Source organism: Melanotaenia boesemani, chromosome 10 (assembly GCF_017639745.1).
Source record: "Melanotaenia boesemani isolate fMelBoe1 chromosome 10, fMelBoe1.pri, whole genome shotgun sequence".
Classification (NCBI taxonomy): domain Eukaryota; kingdom Metazoa; phylum Chordata; class Actinopteri; order Atheriniformes; family Melanotaeniidae; genus Melanotaenia; species Melanotaenia boesemani.
The window spans coordinates 6869779-6891475 of record NC_055691.1 but is presented as its reverse complement, the minus strand read 5'-3'; the positions used below and the strand labels follow the sequence as shown (position 1 = coordinate 6891475).

General features: G+C 39.1%; 1 protein-coding gene across 1 annotated transcript; it reads right to left on the bottom strand.

Annotated features, from left to right (window-relative positions):
- Nucleotides 1-252: 252 nt before the first annotated feature.
- Nucleotides 253-20926, bottom strand: snrkb (SNF related kinase b). Its single transcript, XM_041997852.1, has 5 exons — nucleotides 20703-20926; nucleotides 18147-18464; nucleotides 17650-18044; nucleotides 6577-6718; nucleotides 253-4774 (listed from the first exon to the last, which is right to left on the bottom strand). The coding sequence occupies exons 2-5, from the start codon at nucleotides 18380-18382 to the stop codon at nucleotides 3673-3675; spliced, it is 1875 nt and encodes a 624-aa protein (XP_041853786.1). The 5' UTR covers nucleotides 18383-18464; nucleotides 20703-20926; the 3' UTR covers nucleotides 253-3672.
- Between the last annotated feature and the right edge of the window lie 771 nt (nucleotides 20927-21697).

The window sequence follows — 21697 nt, the reverse complement described above, 5'->3', positions numbered from 1 at the left end:
TTTCCCCAATTTAATATGAGATTTATCTAGAAAATGAAAATCTAATGGGATTAAAAATAATAATAAAAAATACAAATAAAATAAAAATACAGCAATTGAGCCATACTAGATTATGAAATGAAAAGTAAAGTACTTTTTAAAATTTAATCTGCTTTGTTTATTAATATATACTTTTTGTATCGATATTATAATTCTGTTTTTAATATTATAGACAAATATATACTAGAATAAACACACTGCATGCATCCACACTGTTAATTGAGTCCATTTTAATAAATAAATACAGAAAAATAAGTTCACGGCTCCATAGAATCACGGTCCAAGTTAAAATGCAGGTCAGCAGACACTGATGATAGACAGGCTGCAACCACGCAGGAACAAATCATTTTATCCCTCTTTTGCACAGATTTTAAGCTCCCATGGTTGATGAGATACAAGTTATTATCAGAAATTCACGTGATGGCTGATCCTCTTTTTAGACAGGGAATGAACAATCACAGGCCAGCGACTAATTCATGAGCTCTATTTACTGAATTATAGAAGAAAGATGTTGCTTATTGTACAGCTCTGTTCTTCTGTTACTCTACAAAACTGTCTGCTTTAGACGAGGGAAAAGTTATAACATACAGAGCCACTGTATAGTAAAATAATACAACATGGAGGAACTCCTTGGTTACACAATTACAATTCATTGTGAGTTGGTCTAAATCTACCCACAAGTCCCTGGATACTGCTATGGAAAGCTACCAGCTACAGTAGTTACACTGTGTGCAATTCATCATTCAGTGGGTTACCACAAGGTACTTATAGTTACACAAGAACAATGGATGTCCTGTCAGATTCAAGACACATGGAGGTATATTGTGATAAATAACAGTAACAACATGCAAAGTCGCACATTTCTGTCACGTTATAAAAAAAGAAAAAAATTATACAAATCAATGAACTTCATATGTGCAAGTCCAAAATAAAAATGTTCTGATCCAATATTAAATGTTTGGTATAATCAAAAAGATTAATGGGAGACCTGCATCCCAGTTAATGACCCCATAAACAGTTTCATACAGTATGTTAGAATAAGCCATTCTACTAAATAAGACTGCAGGAATAAAAGAGCAGCGATCTTTTCTCAGTCTCTGGCGTGTATTATACAGTGTTATATCAGAGCACATCATAACAGTCTTTCTTTATATGAGCTTATATTAAGAGCTTTTAAACCAGTCTGAAAAGCAGGTTGTGCAAAAGAAAAAGGAAATGAGTGCTACTCTGTAGCAGAAGCTGGTTCACAATGGAGCTGCACTGAGCTCGATAAATAAATCCTTCTATCTGCACCCTTTTCCACATGTATGTGTGCAAAATAAAAGGGAGATAAAAAAAATCTTTGCAATCAGATGAATGAACAAGAACACCATGATTGGCAAGAGTGCAACATAAAAATGTTTGTAATTGCAACTGACTGATTCAGATTATATCTGTATGGTAAAGAACAATGACATTTTTTTTTCTGAAATCTTGTGAGAATTGTGTTTTTGCTGGAAGACGACAAATGAAATGTGAGTAAGAGCAGTAGTAGTTCCCCAAACAAGAGTGGAGTAACAGTGCTGGAGTGCAAAACATTGCTTTTTTAAAAATAAAAAGTGTTTTTTGCTTGCGTTTCCAAACTGTGGTGAGAGGGTGCTGAGTGATGAAACACAGACAACCTGTAGAGGCCTGGGACACAGTTAAGTTGAGTCTGCTTGCTCTATAAATGGATCTAAACACTCCAACTAGTTTGACACATCCTGCTAATCAACATGTTTGCAGTGAACAGTGACTGAGACTTTAAACAGAGGCAATGAAGGGATGGCTTCAGCATCAAAGAGCATTTAAGATGTCCTATCGCTAAGCAACACAGTAACTTTAAATAATATTTTAGCAGCAGAAAACAATGTTTCTACAATGCTATTCTTAAAATGGCTTAAGATCAATAAACATATACTTAACGGGACAATTTATCATCAGATCAAGGTTTTGTATTGCTCTGTGACATAAAAACACTGCAACACTTTCCAACCTTAAAACTCTGCTTCTGATTGTTTTGATGGCACGCTGACATTTATTATGCCCTGCAGCGCCCCTAAGCTAGGAAACAATTACAACTTTTTTAATTCCAGGGCCAGATCATATAATTACAACTGAGTTTTGCTTTACAGCATCGTGCCACGCTAGCAACTGGATATCAACACACTAGCAAGAGAAGAGACAGGATACAAGACAGATGCTGAAATAGCTTTTGTTAGGAGGCCCCAAAGTGTGGAAAATCTGCCAAAATTCAGTAGTAAGGCTTTTTAAAAAAAGGAAAAACTGGAAGGCTAAACTTATTATCCCTAAAAAAAGTAACAATATTGACAGTGTTACATATAATAATAATAATAATAATAATAATAATAATAAAACACGTTTAACTGCCCATAGCCGCTTTAAAAGTAATTTTCATGTCATTTACTTTGGGCTAAAATGGCAGGCAGTATTGACAATTGTTCTTTTTTTTCCTTAAGAAAATAAGAAAAAAAAAAAGAAAGAAAGAAGAAAAAGTTGTTGTGCAGCCTGTGGAGATCATTTTACCTGGCATGTGGAGGTAAATTAAAGCTGATGATGTCTGAAGCTATTATCAAAACAAAGTACTTTATGTGATTAAAATAGCTGTAAACATCCCATACTACGTTGGTCTGTGTAAATTACACATGTTACACATAAAAAGGATGACGCAACTGAGACTGCAGGGAGTCAAATCTAAACAAATAGCTGTCTCTGTAGGCATCTTTTCCAACGACTTTGTCAGTCACTAACAATCTGAGTCATTCAGCTGTAATTCAGACCATTATAAACATGGACTGTAGATTACAAGAAACTTTAACTAGACTTTTAATTGATACTGAAGCCACTTGCTGGTTGCCAGTCATGGTGTTTTTACTCAATATAGGACTGACTGCAAAGATCTTAAGCACCGAAGCACCAAAGCTGAAAAAAATCACATAATTTTCCTTTTATTTATAGTATCTCTAATATTTATGTTTTTTTTTTTTTTTTTTTTGTAACTTTCTTTGAATGTATAGACTTCATATAAATTATGTAATTAACTGGTTCTACTCAGTGCTGAACTGTCCTGACTACCAGAAGAACACAGAGGCCATGTACAGTATGAATCCATTTCAGCTCAATAGGCACCTTCAAACAAACAAAATTAACTTTAGCTTATTCAATAGAAATTCTTGCAGTCGCATCTTTCTCTCTCTGCTGCCTCCTCTTCTTCAGTCTCCCTTATTACTATACAGATATGTCCACTTTTGTTTCTAAGCTACAAATGAGAAACAGTCTATTCATTGTAATTCTGTGGTGGCTTCTGTACACAGCAGCAAGAGGATGAGTTCCTGCTAAGTCTGACTCGTGTGCTGCACGCCAACTTCCTCTAACACAATGTTTATTACATGAGCACAATGTTGGAGCTGAGAGTTTTCGCGTATGAGGCCTTCACATCTTCAGGCTTGTATGCTGAGGGCTGTTCCTCATCCTCTCTGTGCTTGGCTCAGCAGGGAACTTGTGCTCGGTAGCCGGCCGCATGCTGACTGCTAAGCAGTCTGTGCATCTCTAGAGAGCGTGCAGCACATCAGACAGCACCCAGGCTGGTGTCACTCACAGCACATGGCAGCAGTTGTACTGAGCCAGCGGCAGGATCTTGGGCTTGTTGTTTGATGGTATGTTGAGGGCCAGGGCTTTCTCACACAGAGGGAACTGAAAGAGTCTCTCACGCAGCTTGATGCTGTGCCGTTTGCCCTGCTCCGGCCTCGGTGTGGACTCATCCCGGCTTCCTGGTGGATTCTGGGGTTGAGATCTCTCTGTGCACTCTCCAGTCCCCTCTTCTGATTCTTCTTCTCTGTCTGTTTTTTGCATCTCCTTCTCATTTAAGATCTTAGAGGATGCAGGGATGCAGGAGTGGCAGGATTCAGATTTATGGAGGAGAGGAAGGGGTTTGTTGGTGTTGTTGTTAGGTTCTATTTCTTCATCCTCTCCGTCCTCTCCAGTCGAGAAGTCCGTGTGGCCCTGACAACATGATACTCCAAACCCAGATGGGGAGGAAGGAGGGACTTCAGGAGTCTGACTGAGCGGCTCGTCTCCATGACTGACTGGTTGATCTGAAATCACACAACCACTGTCTTCATTTTCTGTATCCAACTCCTTATCATGTTTGCCCTCTTCCTCCACCTCTTCCTCCTCATCCACTGTCTTGTCTTCTATTCCTAACTCTGCCTCCCCGCCCTCCTCCTCTCTGAGCTCCTGATTGTCTGCTCCTTCCATCATCTCCTCAGCATCTCCCACATCTTCTTCCTCTTTTAACAAAGTTTCCTCCTCCTGTTCTTCTTTCTCTTTCTCCTCATCTCCTTCTTCTTCCTCCTCCTCCTCCTCCTCTTCCTCTTCACAGATCTGCTGTAAAGCAAGGAGGTTCTTGCTAACAGGAGACTCTTCAGCTGGAGGTGGATGGAGGCTGAAGCTGAGGCTGGGCTGCCACGGTCCAGGGAACGGCTGCTGAGCTGAGGTGGGCCTTACAGCGAGCAGATCCCCGCATTCAGGTGCTCCTAAGCGAGGAGAGCTGGGAGAGAGGGCCCCCGAGAGCCAGTGTGGTGGGGCCTCTGGACTGAGGAGGGCATTATCCAAACCCTGGAGCCAATCGTGAGATTCAATCTCATCAAGGGAAGCCCGACGAGATGGATCTTTCTGCAGCATCTTGGAGATTAGGCTGATAGGAAACAAAAAGATAGTTTCAGTGTCAGATAAGGAGAATTTAGGTATCTAATAAACTGTATTTCCCTGTTTTTTCAGGACATTTTTATGATAGAAAAGTTGACATGAAAAATGACCCATGTTTCATGTGATCTGAGCCATCGCCATATCTGTGTTTTTGTAAAACTGCTTGAGACCTGCACACATGTCCAGGAACTTGTTCTGTTCTGTTCAACCTCTCTCCTGAATTCAAGTACATCATCAAGACAATGCGGCAAAGTCATATGACGAGTCCCGGGTCAGATGCTCCAAGATGTGTTTGCAGATTATTTATGCCTGCCATACTCTAAATGCAGCTCACTTGACAAGTTCTGGAAATAAGTCTGTAAAGGTGTTTATTCGGGGAGCTTTGAGAAGAAGAAGCAGAAACAGCTGCTGTTTCACACACAGAGCCAGAGACCTGCACTGCAGAGGTCAGAAAGATACCTTCAGGTTTTGTATTCCAGGGTTTCAGTGTCACAAACATGGCTTATTTTTACAGGAGTGAACTTGTGCTGCAAGGCTAACTGGGCAAATTCATAGCATGACAAAAAATAAACAACTATAATTTGCTTTCCTTTGTCACCGTGTTGTCAAAGTTTCAATATTTATTTTTTTGTTTATATGACTCCGACGTTTTGAAATATATAACTTATTTAAAAACCTGACTATCAATGCATTAATGTGAATGCAATAGTTCAAACTTTCAGGCATGTCAAAAGTTATATGTCTGTGTCCAAACTAGTCAGACTGCCTTCTTAAAATGTTACAGAAAAGCACAGACGGAGGATTTCACACATGACAGAGACACTTTAATTTGCCACCAGACTAATGTGAATCCAGGCTTTTACTTAATTATAGCATAAAGCAGGAGATAAATGTAGCTTCCATAATTACATTAACTACCAACATTTCAGATTTATTGGTTTAAATTTAAGTCAATTAAAGATTTAATTTAATTCCACATCATATGCTATTTAACTACAACGAAAAACTGTTTTCAAGTTCTTTGAGGTCCCATAATATCTAATAATATAATCCAATGATGCAGCAGAAAATAGATTTTGGTAGGTTTTGGACTAGTAAATGATCATAAATCATTTAAATTTATGCTTAAATACTCAGTTGATCTATTTCTCTGAATGTTCTGCAATTAATTCAAAAGCTCCTGCATGCATACAAAATTAGATTAATGCCAAAAGAAGACAAAGACGGCTATCTAAATCTAAATGGAGAATAAATTTAATTCAGATTTGATGCTCCTGTCTAATGCATTGCTTTTATGCAATATAACGGTGTGAGCGTGGTTTAGATTAAGAGTAAGTGATCGTCACCCTCAACACGTTGCAGCAGCAGTTCAGGCTGATGTTTACCGAGCTGAGGACAAGTTGGTTTGAGGTGTGAGGAGTGAAGGTTAAGTGAGAAGACAGACGAGTACATGTGAGGTGTACTCTGTTCCAGGAATGGGTTTGTGATTTAAGCTGAAGGATTCCAGCAAACAAAAACCAACATTTGAGATAAGGTCATGCTTTTAGCTCAGACTGCATTTTCAGCTGGCCGGAAAGTCTTTGTTACAACAGGACACTAAAATTATTCACTGAAATGTAAAATAATGAGATTATTTTAAGGTCAGCAGCACCATATAAGACACACTACATCTGTGAACGGCGGAAAATTTGAGGCAGAGCTCTGCCTTTGCATAAATAATCAGTTTGTAAGATAATAGGAAAAATAGTCTCAATATGTTGGCATAACCTAGTTTAAAGTCTAAGCACTCACTCTCTGCAGTGTTCAGAAACATGTTCAGGAATGGAGTAGCGGCAGTCCAGAATCATGACCAGAGTCTCGCTGTCGTTGGTTTCCTGAAAGGGAGGGACTCCACACACCAGCATGTACAGGATCACCCCCAGAGACCAGATATCTGGAACACACACAAAAATACCAAAATAATTTACTGAAAATAGAAAAGGCTACAATAACTACAAATAACTACAATCCCACAGCTCTCTGATCAAATTTGGAATGATTTCTTTTTTAAGTTAACTTTTAGGATTTCACAGGTGAAGTGAGAATTATCAGTCTGACCAGCAAATATACACAAAAGATCAAGGCTGGATTAAGACTGAGATAATGATACTGACTCCAGCTTCAGAGTGGAGGTGAAATGAGAGGGTGAGCAGCCTTCCTGCTGAGTCAGGTTATATTAGGTCACTCCTTGTTGAGGTGACGAAGAATAAGAGAAAAGTGGATGAGTAACAGCTGCACATGAGGCATAACCTGTAGATGACTGGGTTTGGTATTGTAGACCTATGACTTTGAAACACACACACACATATGAGTTCACATGCAGACCGACATTGCTGACACTGTTATTTTCCATCTCCTCCCTTTCCTTCCTCCTCGTCTTCCTCTTCCCCTCCTGTCCTGATGCACACACAGTGTAAAAGGTTCAGACAAATTTAAGATGGCCAGACCCAGCCGAGAACACAGCTTCAAGGAAACCCTCACACACACACACGAGTGAGCGAGTGAGGAGAGGCAGCTGAGGGCTGAAGGCCATGACAAACAGAGGGCTTGTTGTGGTACTGTGCTATTCTGAGAATGAGCTTCCTTCTGTCTTGTCTGTCTCCTCTTGTTTTTCCCCCAAACACTGGAAAGAAGGACACAGCACAGTCTGTTCATGTGGAGTGTTAACCCTGATGCGACACCAGAAATATCACAGATCCTGTACAGACTCATAAAGACTCTTGTGAAAGTTACATTTTCATGTGTGAGCTTGAAGCTGAACAAAAACTTTTTAAAACTCTGTTTTTCTGAGCAAATGTTTTTGGGTTAAAGGCAAAGTGAATATTTTTAAGTTCTCTCACACAATGAGTAGGTTTTCAGTCACTAGTGACAGATCTGAAGCAAGCTTAACCAAACAACCAAAAAACAAACAAAAAAGTAAATAAATTAGCCTGCACTGTGTCACCAGAAGGCGACAATAAAAGCTGTGTTTCCATTGCTTATTATTCTGTAGAAAAAGCGCCTATTAGAGCTAAAAAACAAATCTTGAGAGGGTTTAAAAAACTGTGTTGGACACAGTAATAATGATAATACTAATAATATTTATAGGTGCCTTTCAGGAAAACATAAAAGAGTCAAAGTCATGCAGCATAACAATAAAAATAGTAAAAAACATAAAAAAAAGTAGTAAAAAAAAGTTTTCTAATTTCCATTATTTCATCTTATATCTTGGGGGTGGGTGTTCATTTGACTACTAATGATTGAATTAATTTATTTCTAAAGCGGGATTTGAAGGAGGTGAGAAGCAACAAGAGCAAAATAGAGAGAGTGCTTGTATAGATATAAAGAATAATTTATGCTCTATGCTACTTAAGCATGGAGCATTCTATCTGTCATCTGTGTCCTTTTCGGTGTATTTTAGTCTGTTTTCAAAGACCTGGGGGCAGTTTTGAGCTAATGTGTGGCCAGCAAAAGGAACAAAGAAGAAGCTGTGTTGTATTTCCTGTTGGCACAGACCACCGCCATCTACTGCGCTACATCTTTTTGTGTCTCTTTCTGAGAATGAACATTATCATGACCTCCTCCGCTGTTAGTTTGCTTTAGTCTGAAACAGGAATTAAAGCACATAACTCAAATTTATAGCACAGCAATAAAAAAATTTCAAGGTTAAATTTCAGCTGAATCTGCATCTCCCATGAACCTTTGCGGTCCAGAGCCCCACCCCCTCAGACAGAAATGTTGAGTTTTCTTGGCTAATCATTATTATTACACTGCACAATGTAGAAAACTATTAGAAACAACTTATTTGTTTTATTAATGAGACACTGTTATACAAAACATAAAATGATAATTAGTCACTACTAAAACGTTTATATTCAAACAAAATCTGGGCTAAGAGTGTGGAGTCACTGTTTCAAGTAAAACAAGCGCACCCTGAAGAAGGTGAGGAAGATTTTCTTGAATTATCTCATATTCTATTGGGTGGAAGAGGCTTGACAGACAGCTCTTTCAGCAACCCAAGAGAAAGGAAAAAATATCCAAGAGCAGAAGTTTTGAGAGCAGAGAAAGTGTCTGAGTGTGAGGGAAAGAGACCAAGTCTGAGCGCAGAGTTTTGAAAGGAAACACAATATATTTGAAAGCAAGAGGGACTTTCTGAGTGTGAGAGCAGAGTTTTGAGAGAGAGCAAGATGATATTTGAGCGTGAAAACCAGAAATTTTGCTCTCAAAGCAAATTATGCTCTTGATTAAAGATAGAAAAATACCCATATATGAAATGAAGGCATATTCAGCCATGCAAATTAATTCTTTGCCGACTCAAACCAGATATAGCCGAAGAACAAAAAACACCTCAAGTGCGTATGAATTTTTTTGTGTGTATTTTTCTCCTCCGATTTTTCCCGCTCCTATTTACCTTTTTTTAATTTCACACCTAATACCTTTTAACTTTCAAAAAAGCTTTTTACTGTTTTTAACTTGTGATTTACGTTATTCCTGTACTTATTAACCAATGAGAAGATGAAGTAAAAAGTTTATGTTAAATCATAATTTTGCTGTAATTACACTGAAAAAAGTCATTCAATCATTCATTGGTCTACACACTGGACCTTTAATAAAAGGGTAACAAAAACTAATGTGATCTGCATCTTTTAAACTATTCATGAGACAAATTCTTAAGAAGTGAGTTTGTGTCATGTCAGGGCAGGGTATATAAATGTTATCATCCACTTTCCAGCCTTATCAGGGTCATTACATCAGAGTCAGATGATAATCGTATAAGAATAATGAAATTAGTCAGAAAGAGGAGCAATACGTCTTCATAATTAGTCCAGTTCATGTGATATGAAGCAGTGAAAGATGACTGATTGAACCACGTACATGCAGCACTGTTTCCAAATGTGGGCAACAGGCTGACATTTTTTGTCTGAACTTGGAGGACCCTTTCCAGCAGAGTGAGCTCTGTTCCCCCTTTATTACGTACTTGGTCTTGAAATATGCACTTTAAATGAGGCAGAGGCTTAACAAGGTCACAGAGCAAGACCACTTACTCTGTTTGAGGCTTTGCTGAACTCTGAGCCAAAGCTTTTATAAAGTTCTTTCCAAATCTTACTCAACCCATCTACATCTACTTTATATACTCTATAGATACTGTCAGTGTGTGTGTGTATGTGTGTGCTTTGAGTTGATCTTTGTACTGTCAGCAGGCCACTAATGCGTGGTGGGAATGTGCGATATTCCCCAGCGGGAGCAGAAAAGTACACTCCCAGCACTCTGTGGCTTCTCCTCCCGGTTGCATAACACATCTCTGGACCGAGGTGAGCGTGTCAGCGTGCGTGCACTTGAGTGTACAATTGTATGGTGAGAACTGAGGGCTGTTGTTAAGACTCGCAATAAGCATAATGTGGGACAATGGCTTAATGTTTCATTGCGCACAGGTCTGTTACATGTGAAAGTCTCTGGATAAACGAGGAACTCAACGAAGCATATTTTATTGTTTCCTGAAACGGGAGAGTTTTAAATCAGACTATATGTGATCTGCTAAAGATAGTATATTATTAGAGGGTCACAGGAATGGGAGATGTTCCCAGCTGTGGTCAAGAGGTCACCCTGCACAGACTGCATTGGAACATATGCCAGTATCAGCTTCAGTTGCAAATGTTTACGAAAATAAATAAGTAAATAAAATCTCAAAACACCAAAGTGGTGAAAAAAAATACAAAACAGGCAAAACGTTTTAAACACGAGGTTAGACCTGGAGTTACTAAAGTCTAGATTTAATTAACCCTTTAATGCTAAGAACAAAGAATGGGGAAATTTTTCTTCACATTTTTTCATTTCCCTGGGACAATAATAATCCTCAATCTTTGTCGCCAAGGGCTGTGTCCTGAATTTAGAAGTTTCCCTGCTGCAACACACCTCATTTAGATCTCAGACTTGTGCAGAGCTTTGCAGATTACCCATTGGTTTAAATTTTGGTGTGTTGCAGCAGGGAAACGTCTACATTCAGGACACAGGTCCTCAAGGACCGGGATTGGGGAGCCCTGCTTTAGAATATCGTCACTGGTGAATATTTGGTTAAGCACTGTTTCCACCAAGAGTTCTGTCTCAGACCGGGACAGTTTTCTCAGGTTCTAGTTTCCACAGCCAGCTGTACCCTTACCTGCTAGGCAGGGTATACGCAGGTGAGCGATAGATACGTCAGCTACAAAGTAGTGTGATATCTTAGCTGCACAGTGCCATCCCTGAATAATAACAAAGTTCCCTTCCCAGTTTTCATCTGTGGGAGCGTAAAAAAATGTGCATCATACCGTCCCGTACTGAATAAAACCGTTTGGTTGAAATAGGGCTAATGTAATATCTCAGAAACATGTTGCATGTTGGACACATAAAAATGTTGAGCATCAAACATGCATGCCCCCTTACTAATAACAGAAAAGAAAAAAAAGTAAGTATAGACCTCCCGTCACAGTGTATGGAACTAGTATTGTTTCTTATGTCTCACAGAAGTGCTTCTGTGCTTTCAGATAATCTATAGCTGATCAAATTTAATTTAAAATGACTTTAGAGCCTTTCAAAATATAGTTACATTTCTCTAACTGGTTCTTCATTTAGGCTGGTGGGTGTTAAAGGGTTAACAAACAGACGCTGTTAGGCATCACTGTGAGGAGACATTGTTCATTTCTCCAGGCTGTGGAGGATCTTTTCACTTTCAGGACATGCTGTGCTCTAAACGAAACATTAACCCCTCGCTGCTGCACAATGTTCACCCGACATGACACGTCTTTCAGATTTTGTTGCTAAGAGAGTTAATTTGTTGTCACCACTTTCGTTCTTTCCAGAAGGTGCTCGATGTGCTGGCGGTGTGCTTTTCAAGCCTGGGAACAGTGGTTGTTGTTATAAACAGTCCTGCAGCCTTCAGGTTGACAAGAAAACACTGACAAAGTGGTTTTGTCTGGGAAGCCTCTGGTTATGCAGCTTGTTTTTGATCTAAAATAGGATGTTTATGGGGGCTGTTTCCAGCTGGGTAATGAGCTACCATCAGCTTCCATCATGGAGCAGAGAACTGAGTGGTGCATGTGGTGTGGCAACATGCTAAAGAGGAGTTATGTGCTGTTTTCACACTTAATCAGACATCACCCCGAGGAGATATATATGAGGACGCAAATGTCGGAGGTAGTCAGACTGTGTATTTTCTAAAAATTAAACCTGGTATGACGTGTCCAGCTGAGCTGCGGCCAGAATAAAGCAGGTAACTGTGTAGAAAACACATCAATACTGCAGATAATGTAACCGTGCCAGTTTGGATCAGGAAAATGCTGACAGGTGATTAAATCCTGTTGTAACACCGCAGTAAAATAACTATCCTTGACTTAATTAGAAAAACAGAATTCTTTAGAGGTGCTTATCTTCCGTTTAATGCATAATAATGACCACTGACAATAGAGATGATCATTTATGAATAAAGAATGCTTGGTTAAGTCTCATTTCAATTTACATTTTCTCATGTTTGCAGTATCAAATCAGTCTTAGAAGAGTGTTTAAATGTTGTGTGTGAAAAGAAAGCCATGTTTTTGGAAAATGGAATAAAGAAACATCTCTATGAAGAAAATAATTTACTCTGGTTGCTACGCAACAGTACAGTGAAGGAAGTTGTGAGACTGAGAAACTTTAAATCATGTGAGAAAAACTGTTGCACAGTGGGTAGTTCAGGAGCAGCTATAGTGATGTGCACGTAAACAAACATAAGGGAAGGATTACATGACAGATGTGGAAGCAGAGATTACTTGTTTACATTGTCTAAGAAGTCTTGCGACACCTCTCATTTCTTCATATTTTGTTTCCAATCTTTTGTGTTTAAAATTGGTCTTGAGTAATACTTTCCAACTAATACTGCTTTCTAAAGCTCTTTCTAAGTTTTTCTTTAGACATTGGCTGTTTGGTTAATTTTCAGAACAGTCCTTGAACCTAAACATTTTTAACACAAATGTATTGTGTGTGTGTTTTTTTTTTTATGTATTTCTTACTTTTTTACTCTACTTGTTCACCAGCGTGTCCAGAGCCATTACTTGTATTGTCAACAATTTCTCTGGACAGGTATTGTGTAACTGTGGGTAAATATTGATGCATAGTTTACCCTTTAGGTGATCTTTAGAAGTTTTTCAGGCATTTCTATTCCATCCAGAAGCTTTACAATCCAAAAATCATAATCAAATCCAAAATCAGTGTTGATTCTAAAACTTTATATGGTAAATCCACAGTGAGTGATCCATGATAACATGATTAATATCACATTTCTGTAATAAAAATGATTGCTATCACTACTATGTTGGTAAGGCTTTTTGAGTGTAGCAGGTAAATAGTAGCATAAATAATTAAAACGCAAAAAAATAAAAAATAAAAAAGCCTAGAGGAAAAAGTGTAAATATGTAAATAAATAGTTTTTGTTGTGTGTTTGTTTCAAAGCCAATATTTTTTCTCCGGAAAGCCAAGACTTGAGAGAATGATGTGAAGATGAGTGAAGGCTTGGTCTGTTTGTTCTGTTAGTAATAAATTCTGCTTTCTTGTTCTGGTCGACCTTTTTGTTGCTATTTATTTAAATCATTTTAAAATCATTTTGCTATTTATTTAAATCATGTTCATTTAAATCATTTTAGCCTCATAATCTAAAAAACTGTCTTGAAAAAATAATGTCTGGATGTTGACTGTGATTCAAATGGTGTAATGGTATAAAAACTACAACAAACAACAGGTGGACCAAAAATATTAAAAGTATTTGGAGTTTTAAGTTCCCTTTTACTGACCTAAAAATCATCCAAGTATAAAAGGCTCTAAACTCAAGTGATAGACCGGTGTTGAGTCGACATATAACAGACAGTTTAGCAAAAAAATAAATTTATATAGTACATTCAGGCACTTATTTTTACTAGTGCCCTATCACAATCGCATCATTTGTTCACAGTTCTTTAGATACAGCCACAGAAAAATGCTAGTTAAAGTTTTTGCATCAGCAAGAATGATTCCCAAAGAGCAGTTAGCTTAAACCTTAGCATATCTCAGCATGGTGTGAAACGTCTCTTTAAAACAAGTCGTGACTAAATTCCTATCCACAGCAAAATCTGAAAGTGATATCCTGAAGAAACAGCAACAAATCCAGCAAAGACCTGAACCAGGACCTGTGAGACACGTCTGAACCTTTGGTTGATCCATGTACTGTTGACCAAAGCCATCAGAAATGGTCTCCATGGAAGAGTGGCTGTCATGAAGCTATTCTTAAGGTAGGGAAATGGAGAGGTATGCTACATGATCCAAAAAAACTGACTGAAAGTCAGAGGCAACAAGTCTGAATCCTCCTCAGAGCCTGGACCTCAACATTGTTGAAGCAGTGTGGGACCATCTGGACAGAGAAGAGCTTTGGAAAGTTCTTCAAGAATTTAAAAATACATTTCTTTCTATTGTATCTCTGTTTTTGTCAATGAAATAAATAAAAAATCCAAGATCAGCAAATCACGTCACCATAATTTCCTTATGAATTAAATGAATGGAAGTAAATCTGCCATCTACACACCACTGTGAGCATTAATGTGGTACTGATGCTCAGACAGGCTTAAAATAATCTGTCCTGTGCAGAAGCTCCTTCTGTACAGAACGCAGAGGACAAATTTAGCTCTTCCTTTCATCTTATCTGACACTTTCCGTAACTTTACTGCCAAACCCAACTTCTCTGTCACAACTTGGTTGACTGTTTAACTTTAAAAAAAATAGCAGTTAGCATACACAGCAGTAGCGATGACAATCTTCCTCTGGTCTTTAACAATGTGAAGCCAAACTGAGTAAAAACTACACACATGCATGAACACGATTATGGGCAGATATTACGCAACTGCAGGCAGTTCTTGTCTTTACTGAAGGCCAGAGGCCCTCTGGAGATTCGTGTGTTTCCTCCACATCATATGACAATCATCAAGTGCGCACGCTTAAAACAGAGCACACTTATACAGTGAATTAAACAGCAGCCTGTTCACAAGAGACACAAACATCAGAGACACAGGCAGCAGTCTGTGTGTGAGTGCGTGCAGGTTTATGAGTCATCTTGCTAAGCCCAGATCACTGAGGGACATCTTTTCCTCTGTTCAGCTCAGGATTACAAAGACACGTCCAGAAATACATACGTGTGGGGGTGATGAAAATGTACTCTTCTATCAAAGCCATGACATAATCTATATATCGAAAGAGTCATGTTAAAGGAACACAAAGCGGAGAAATGCACTTTAGTTAAAGAGAAGCTGAGAATGTTCTTCAAGGGGGTAATAATAAATTAATTTAAATGGACAAGGGTCACATAGATGCTTTTAGAAACAGGAACTAACACAAAAAAAGGAAGTAATGCAACCCGTGAGTCACACAGAGTTAAGGATGGGCAGCGTTTCTTCACCACCCTTCTCATACTGCAAGCTCTTGTGAAAAAAGATACTTTATGTTGCTTTGGCCCATTTGCAACTCAACCTTGCTCACACAAATAAATTGTTAAAATGAAGTGAATGTCCTGCCAGAGACAGCACTAATTGCAGCTGGGATGAATTTGTATTCAGAGCAGATGCATTTTGCATTAACCAGGGTAAGAAGTGGCCAGACTCTACTGAAATAAAAATCCAGCCTAGTCCAGCTTAGCAGATAAGACCACCGACCTCCCAGAAGCAGACAACCCATGGCGAACCCAACCCCCCCGAAACGGGACACAAAGCCAAATCCCTCAGTTCTCCTTCTGTTTTTACAATGTTAAATCCCACAATCAGTCCATCCTTTCCAATAAGGACAAACAATGCATAGAACTTCCTACCTCTGCTATCTGTCCTTATCACTCTTTCACACACACACACACACACACACACACACACACACACACACACACACACACACACACACACACACACACACACAAACTCTTTCACACAAATGCTTGCTCTGCAGTGTGCACAGTGGTGGTGAGCTGCAGTGTTTCGTTCCACTGCAGAACATGCCCAGTTGGCTCATGGCTGACTGGCTCGCCTAGACTGACCCAGATATTCACACTAATCCTTGACACACACGCTCACACACAGATCCATATGCAGTCATGATTGTCATTGTAGGACATAAACGTGTAAGAGCAAACAATGAGACGCTTGCAACTGAAGAAGGAATATCTGCATGGGATAACGAGGACATAGAGGACACAAACTTGTTCAGGGAAAGTTTTAAACAAACAAACATGTACTCAAGTTAGCATCTTGTAGCTGTCCAAACATAATCTAAAGATTTAGTGCCCTTTCTTCACTTTGGATGCAGAGTGAAACAAGATCTTCTTCATCTTACTGTTACTCTGAGCTAAACCAGTAAATGAAGCCCTATCCAAGGTCAAAACTAAACTCTGAAATCTGAATGACAAGTGTTTAAAATGCCCAAAAATAAGCAGCATGTTTTACATCTGCAGCTTCAACACAGATTAAAAAGTGTAAAGTGGCTGCTACATATATCTTGAGGTTTGATCCCTTTACTCAAGATGAAAAATAGCTGAATTAAATCATTTTAACAGTTTTAAAATTGAACAGATTTTTATTCATACAGTTCTGAGGAAAAATCTTGAGCTGCTCTTCAATTCTTTATATGCTGCCAAACATTAAATAAATAAGAGAAGCAACATATTGAAGCATGTGTAAATATAAATGGCAAAATGGCAAAAATAGTTAAATTCTAACAAGCTTGAAAGTGCATATTTGGTCTGAGCAGCTTTATCTATCAACACAGTCTTAACCCCCTTAGATAAGCTGTCTTGTCATTTCTTTAAGTAGTCTTCAGGAATAGTTCTCCAGGCTTCTTGAAGGACTTTCCAAAGCTCTTCTTTCATCCGTTCTCTGACAACATGATCCCACACTGCTTCAATAATGTTGAGGTCCGGGCTCTAGGAAGGATCCATCCCTCCATTAGACCACTGGTTTTAGTCCAGTTCTTGTGCCATGTGACATACCTCTACCTGGTTTCCTTCCTTAATAATGGCTTCATTCATTCATGGAGACCATTTCTGATGAGGTTTCAGCCAACAATAGATGGATCAACTGAAAGTCAGAGGGCATCTCTCAGGACTTTGCTGGCTTTGTTCTTATTTTGTTCGGACATCGCTTTCAGTTTATCAGCTATGGATTGTTTTTTGTTTTTGTTCTGAAACATCTTTTGTCCTCCACTTGTCCAGTTTCCTCAGATGTTTTAGGCTGAGACACCATGCTGAGATCTGCCGGGTTTGCAGCTAATAGCTATTTGGGAGTCACTTTACTGCTGCAAAAATACCATTTTCAATCTAATCTAGGCTATTTTTGGTATTATTTGCAAATGTACTAAAGAAATACAAACAAATTACCACAGGATTACAGTAACAAAGAGCTTAAAGATTCAAGTGGCTCATCCTTTTATATCCTTAAAGGGCTCAAAGGTCAGTGTTTAGAAGTGCAAGGACTGGAACTAAAAGATTAGCAAAAACTTTCAAAGACCCGGAAAAGCCTGGAGAATTATAGCAAGAGACCACTAAAAGACTAAAGTCTCTCCAGAAACAAACTATAAAAAACTACGTTTGGCTCAGAGTTTTGCAAAGAACTGTGTCAAAAGTCCAGCTGCTGATCTGAGAGTAGGATGACTTTGATGTCACATCATATGAAACCTCTGACCATGCTTCACATGCATGCAAGGTTTTTTTTTAAAGATATTTTTGATTAAGATATTTTCAACCTGAGTTACATCTATTTGTTTAACAATCCAATTTCCCAAATCTGAACAGCTTTAGAAGATGAAATAAAAAAAGGGAATTTTCTTGTTTCTTACCCACAGCTGGAGCATCGTACTCTTCTCCCAGCAGAATCTCCGGAGCAGAATAAGCCAGCGACCCACAGCTGGTGGCCAACATCATCCCGGGTTGGAATAAGTTGCTGAAACCAAAGTCAGTCAGCTTCACGGTTCCCTGCTGGGGGAAGAACACCACATTCTCAGGCTTCAAGTCCCGGTGCACCACGTGCAGTTGGTGGCAGTATGCCACAGCGCGCACGATCTGGACGAAATGACGCTTGGCGGTGCCCTCGGCCACGCCGCCCTCGTGGCGGAGGATGTAGTCATAGAGGTCGCCCCCCTCTGCCAGCTCCATGATCAGGTAGAGAGTGGTGGGTGTGTCGATGACTTCGTAGAGCCGAACCACGTTGGGGTGCTGTACCAGCCTCATACACCTGGAAATGAGCAGTAATGATTGCGTTTGCTTATGTCTTTACAGGATCATATTTTTGGATTTTAGAATAATTAAAGTTGCTTTAAGTGGCACAATGTCCTACCTGACTTCCTGTAAGAGGTGGCTCGTTGCCATGACATCAAGTTTTGTCTTGTCAATCATCTTCACAGCCACTAGCTGCCCTGTGTTGACATTACGAGCCAGTTTAACCACAGCAAAGTGGCCTCTACCCAGCGTCCGACCCAGATGGTACAACCCGCTGAGATCAGAGCGAGCAGGGCTGATCCTGGTGTCCAGAGGTCCATCCTGGACTGAGGACAAGTCTTCAGAGGAGTCCATGTTTCTCAAACAAAGGGAGGATGGAAACGATCTGGTTCAAGGTCTCTGCGATGTAGGAAGTTCCTCACTGATGGAGAGTCGCCTGGCAGGACAAAGAAAACAAAAAAACAAAAACACAATGAGTGTGAGGATAATTTCAGCCTTTGGCCCGGAGGGAGAAAGGCTTCAGACGAGGTCAGCTGCTGGTAATGCCTCGTCCCTGTAGGCACTGGACCAGAAGTAGCCTGATATTCCACTTCATTTAACAAAAGGCACAGACGACAGAACACGTTTCGATTAAGTAGCGAAGAGCGGATTAGAGTGTTGTCGAATTATTCTACAGTGAGAGCAGCGGAGGGTGAAACATTATTTTATTGTCTCGTTGGAGGGCTGTGCTCTATCTCAAATATCACCATCCAGCACAAATGGCACGTCAAATCAATACTGTAACTGGAAACTATAATGTATGTTTGTGTGCGTGTGCACGTGAGCGTGTGCTTGTGTGTCATCAGTTTCGTTAGGAGGGTCAAGAGATGGCATTAAACCTGATGATGTCATCATCATTTCTTCCCTTAGGTAAGCAAGTTCAGTTGCCATCTTCATCTTCATTATGGTGGTCATCCTCCGTGCATCTTCACCTCCTTCTGTTAGTTTATTTAAAGATGGACGACACGGAAAGATTAAAACATTTACACTGAATGTCCCTTGTTGTCCTTTAAAACTGAATTTAATAAGTTAAGAGAGCTCTGTAGTCTTATCTTATTATAAATATTTTACTGATGAATATTTTGTGTCTCTAAACTTATTTTGCACATCTTTCTGCAGCTGTTTTGCACATCTTTGTGCTCACATTTCCCATTAATTACTGTGCCTAATGGGATTTTGCCTCTTTGCAATAACTTTGCTTATCTTTGTGATTAGTGTAGGTTTTTGTTTTTCCTGTTTTTCATTTAACATTTGATTGCTGTGTTTTCTTTTAGCCATTTTAGTCATGTTTTGTTAGTCTTAGCGTAAAATAGTTACTCGAGTCTTCACTAATGGTTTTGCATCTATTAGTAGCTTATACGTGTGTTTTTGCTCATTTTGTTTCTTGGTCATTTTTTCCTGCTCATTTGCAGGTGTTTTGCACAGGTTTTTCATCCGTTTTGCATCTCTTTGTAGCGTTTTGGTGACTTTCTGCTAACATTTTGAGATACTATGTATTAAATTAAATTAAATGAAAGATATTTTATTAATCTCTGAGGGAAATAACTAAATCATTTTTGTTCAATTATTCTTGTGCATCTGTTTATATTTTTGTTGGTTTCTTTCTTTGCAATCCTTTGTAAATTATTATAAAAACATTTTAATCTCTTCGTTGTGATTTTGAATCCCTCCCAAGTTACTTCCTTTTTAAACACATCTTTAGCACCTCATGCAATTTTTTAAAATCTATTTTTGTGGTAGTCAAGCTTCTCTTTGTTTCGTTTTGTGGTCATACTGCTTCTATTTGTCATGTGGCTATTGTTTTTTTAAGTATATCTGGGATAGTATTACTACTTGTGATTGCATTAAACCTTTAACTGTTGCATCTATTAAGAATAAAATAACGTTCATTTACTGTCACTTTGAATATCTGTTCTGCTGTTTTAATTTTCACTCTTAATTTTGTTGCACACGTCTTGCACCTTTTTGCCGTTTTCTGCTACTTTTTTGCATCTTTCTGTTTGGGCAACTTAAAGTAATTTGAAGTAATTGCATCTCTTCATAGTTGTTTTTTTTTTTTTTTACCCCGTTTCTTTATTTTGTATGATCATTTTGACCAATTTATGCCTCTCTGAAAGCCAGTATATGGTCTAGGATTTTTGGGTCTATCTTTTTAAAATAATTTCCCACAAATATTATTATTTTAAATATTTTTTTAATAAATAAATAATCCTGGGTTTGCTTGTTTGTTTGTTTTAGCAGTTTTGAAACAATGAAAACACTTAATCTTGACCATCATCAACATTTACCAGCGTGATCAAAAGCAGCCTCGTATATGTCATTAAATATGGCAGCAGTCTTTTACAACATACTTCACATCTTTCTCACACCTTCACTGGGCCAGCTGGAGAAAAACATGCTGCCTTTAGTTAAATAACCTCTAATATCTTCTGCACAACATCCACAACACTGCATGAGGTGATGGACATCAGGCCAGCTGTTCGCTACTTGGCCTCAACTGCAGTCCCAACTTGGCACATACGCATGTAGTCATCTTCCGCTATAAAACTCCCGCAACCTCACCGGTAGGAACATCACGGCGCTACTGGACAAAAGAAGCTGCCGTGAAAATACAGCAGCCGAAGCGCAAACTTACCATTGTGGTGCAAATATCCCGCAGCTGCGAACGGCTTTCCGCAGCCTCGGTGTCTCTGTTGAATTCAGACGCAGAACAGCGCAGCGCCGCCTTCTCCTTCTCTTTCATAACACTCCATGTTAGCGGTCCGTGTGTGGACATACTTTCCTCATGACCGTCTGCTTCACTTCATTCCTCTGTGCGACCGCGCGCCCAGAGAGAGAGAGAGAGAGAGAGAGAGAAAGAGAGAGACGCCAGCGCGTGACAGAGCAGAGTAGAGTAGGATGGAACATTTCGTGCGCGAGCGTGCACGTTCATACGCTAATGTGTGTCCAGCTTCCTTCTGACGTCAATACATTCCAGCTCGCCCCCGCGCCGCGCGCCAGCAGCAGCCAGCAGCGGCCGCGAGCCTCTCGTGCGCGGAGGGGAGAGGAAAATAACTGAATGAATGCACCAGAAGCAGTCCAAGAAATTATGTAACTATGTAACTGTGTTTTTGTAGAGAAATGATGTGTAACATGGCACACATACAGGCGCAAACTTCAACCCAAACTGACACACAGGGTCACTCTTTGTGGGTGTTTGTGTTTCATAAAGGCCATTTTGCACATCTCTTTGTTGTTCTTCTGGATCTCTTCATAGTTGATTTTCTGATCAGTTGCTTTGTATTTTGTACCAGGTCTTTAAAAACTTTATTATTGTTCATCATCTATGACCTGTTTTGCATCATTTTGTGTTCAACCTTTTTGGAGCAATTTCCATGTGTAATAATTTTGTACTTTCATTTATTATCGTTTCCCTATTTTTGTACTTATTTTACATCTGTTTTTGTCAATCTTATATTTTTTTTATTTAATCTTTTAAAGTTAGTCTGTATGCAAATTGTATTATTTTGTTGTCAGTTGGCTTGGGTAATTTTACACATCTTTGTTGCTCATTTTTTCATCTTTTTCTTTTCAAATCACAAATTTCTGCTTGTTCTTGTGTGTTTTGCATTTCTGAATTGGTAGCTTATC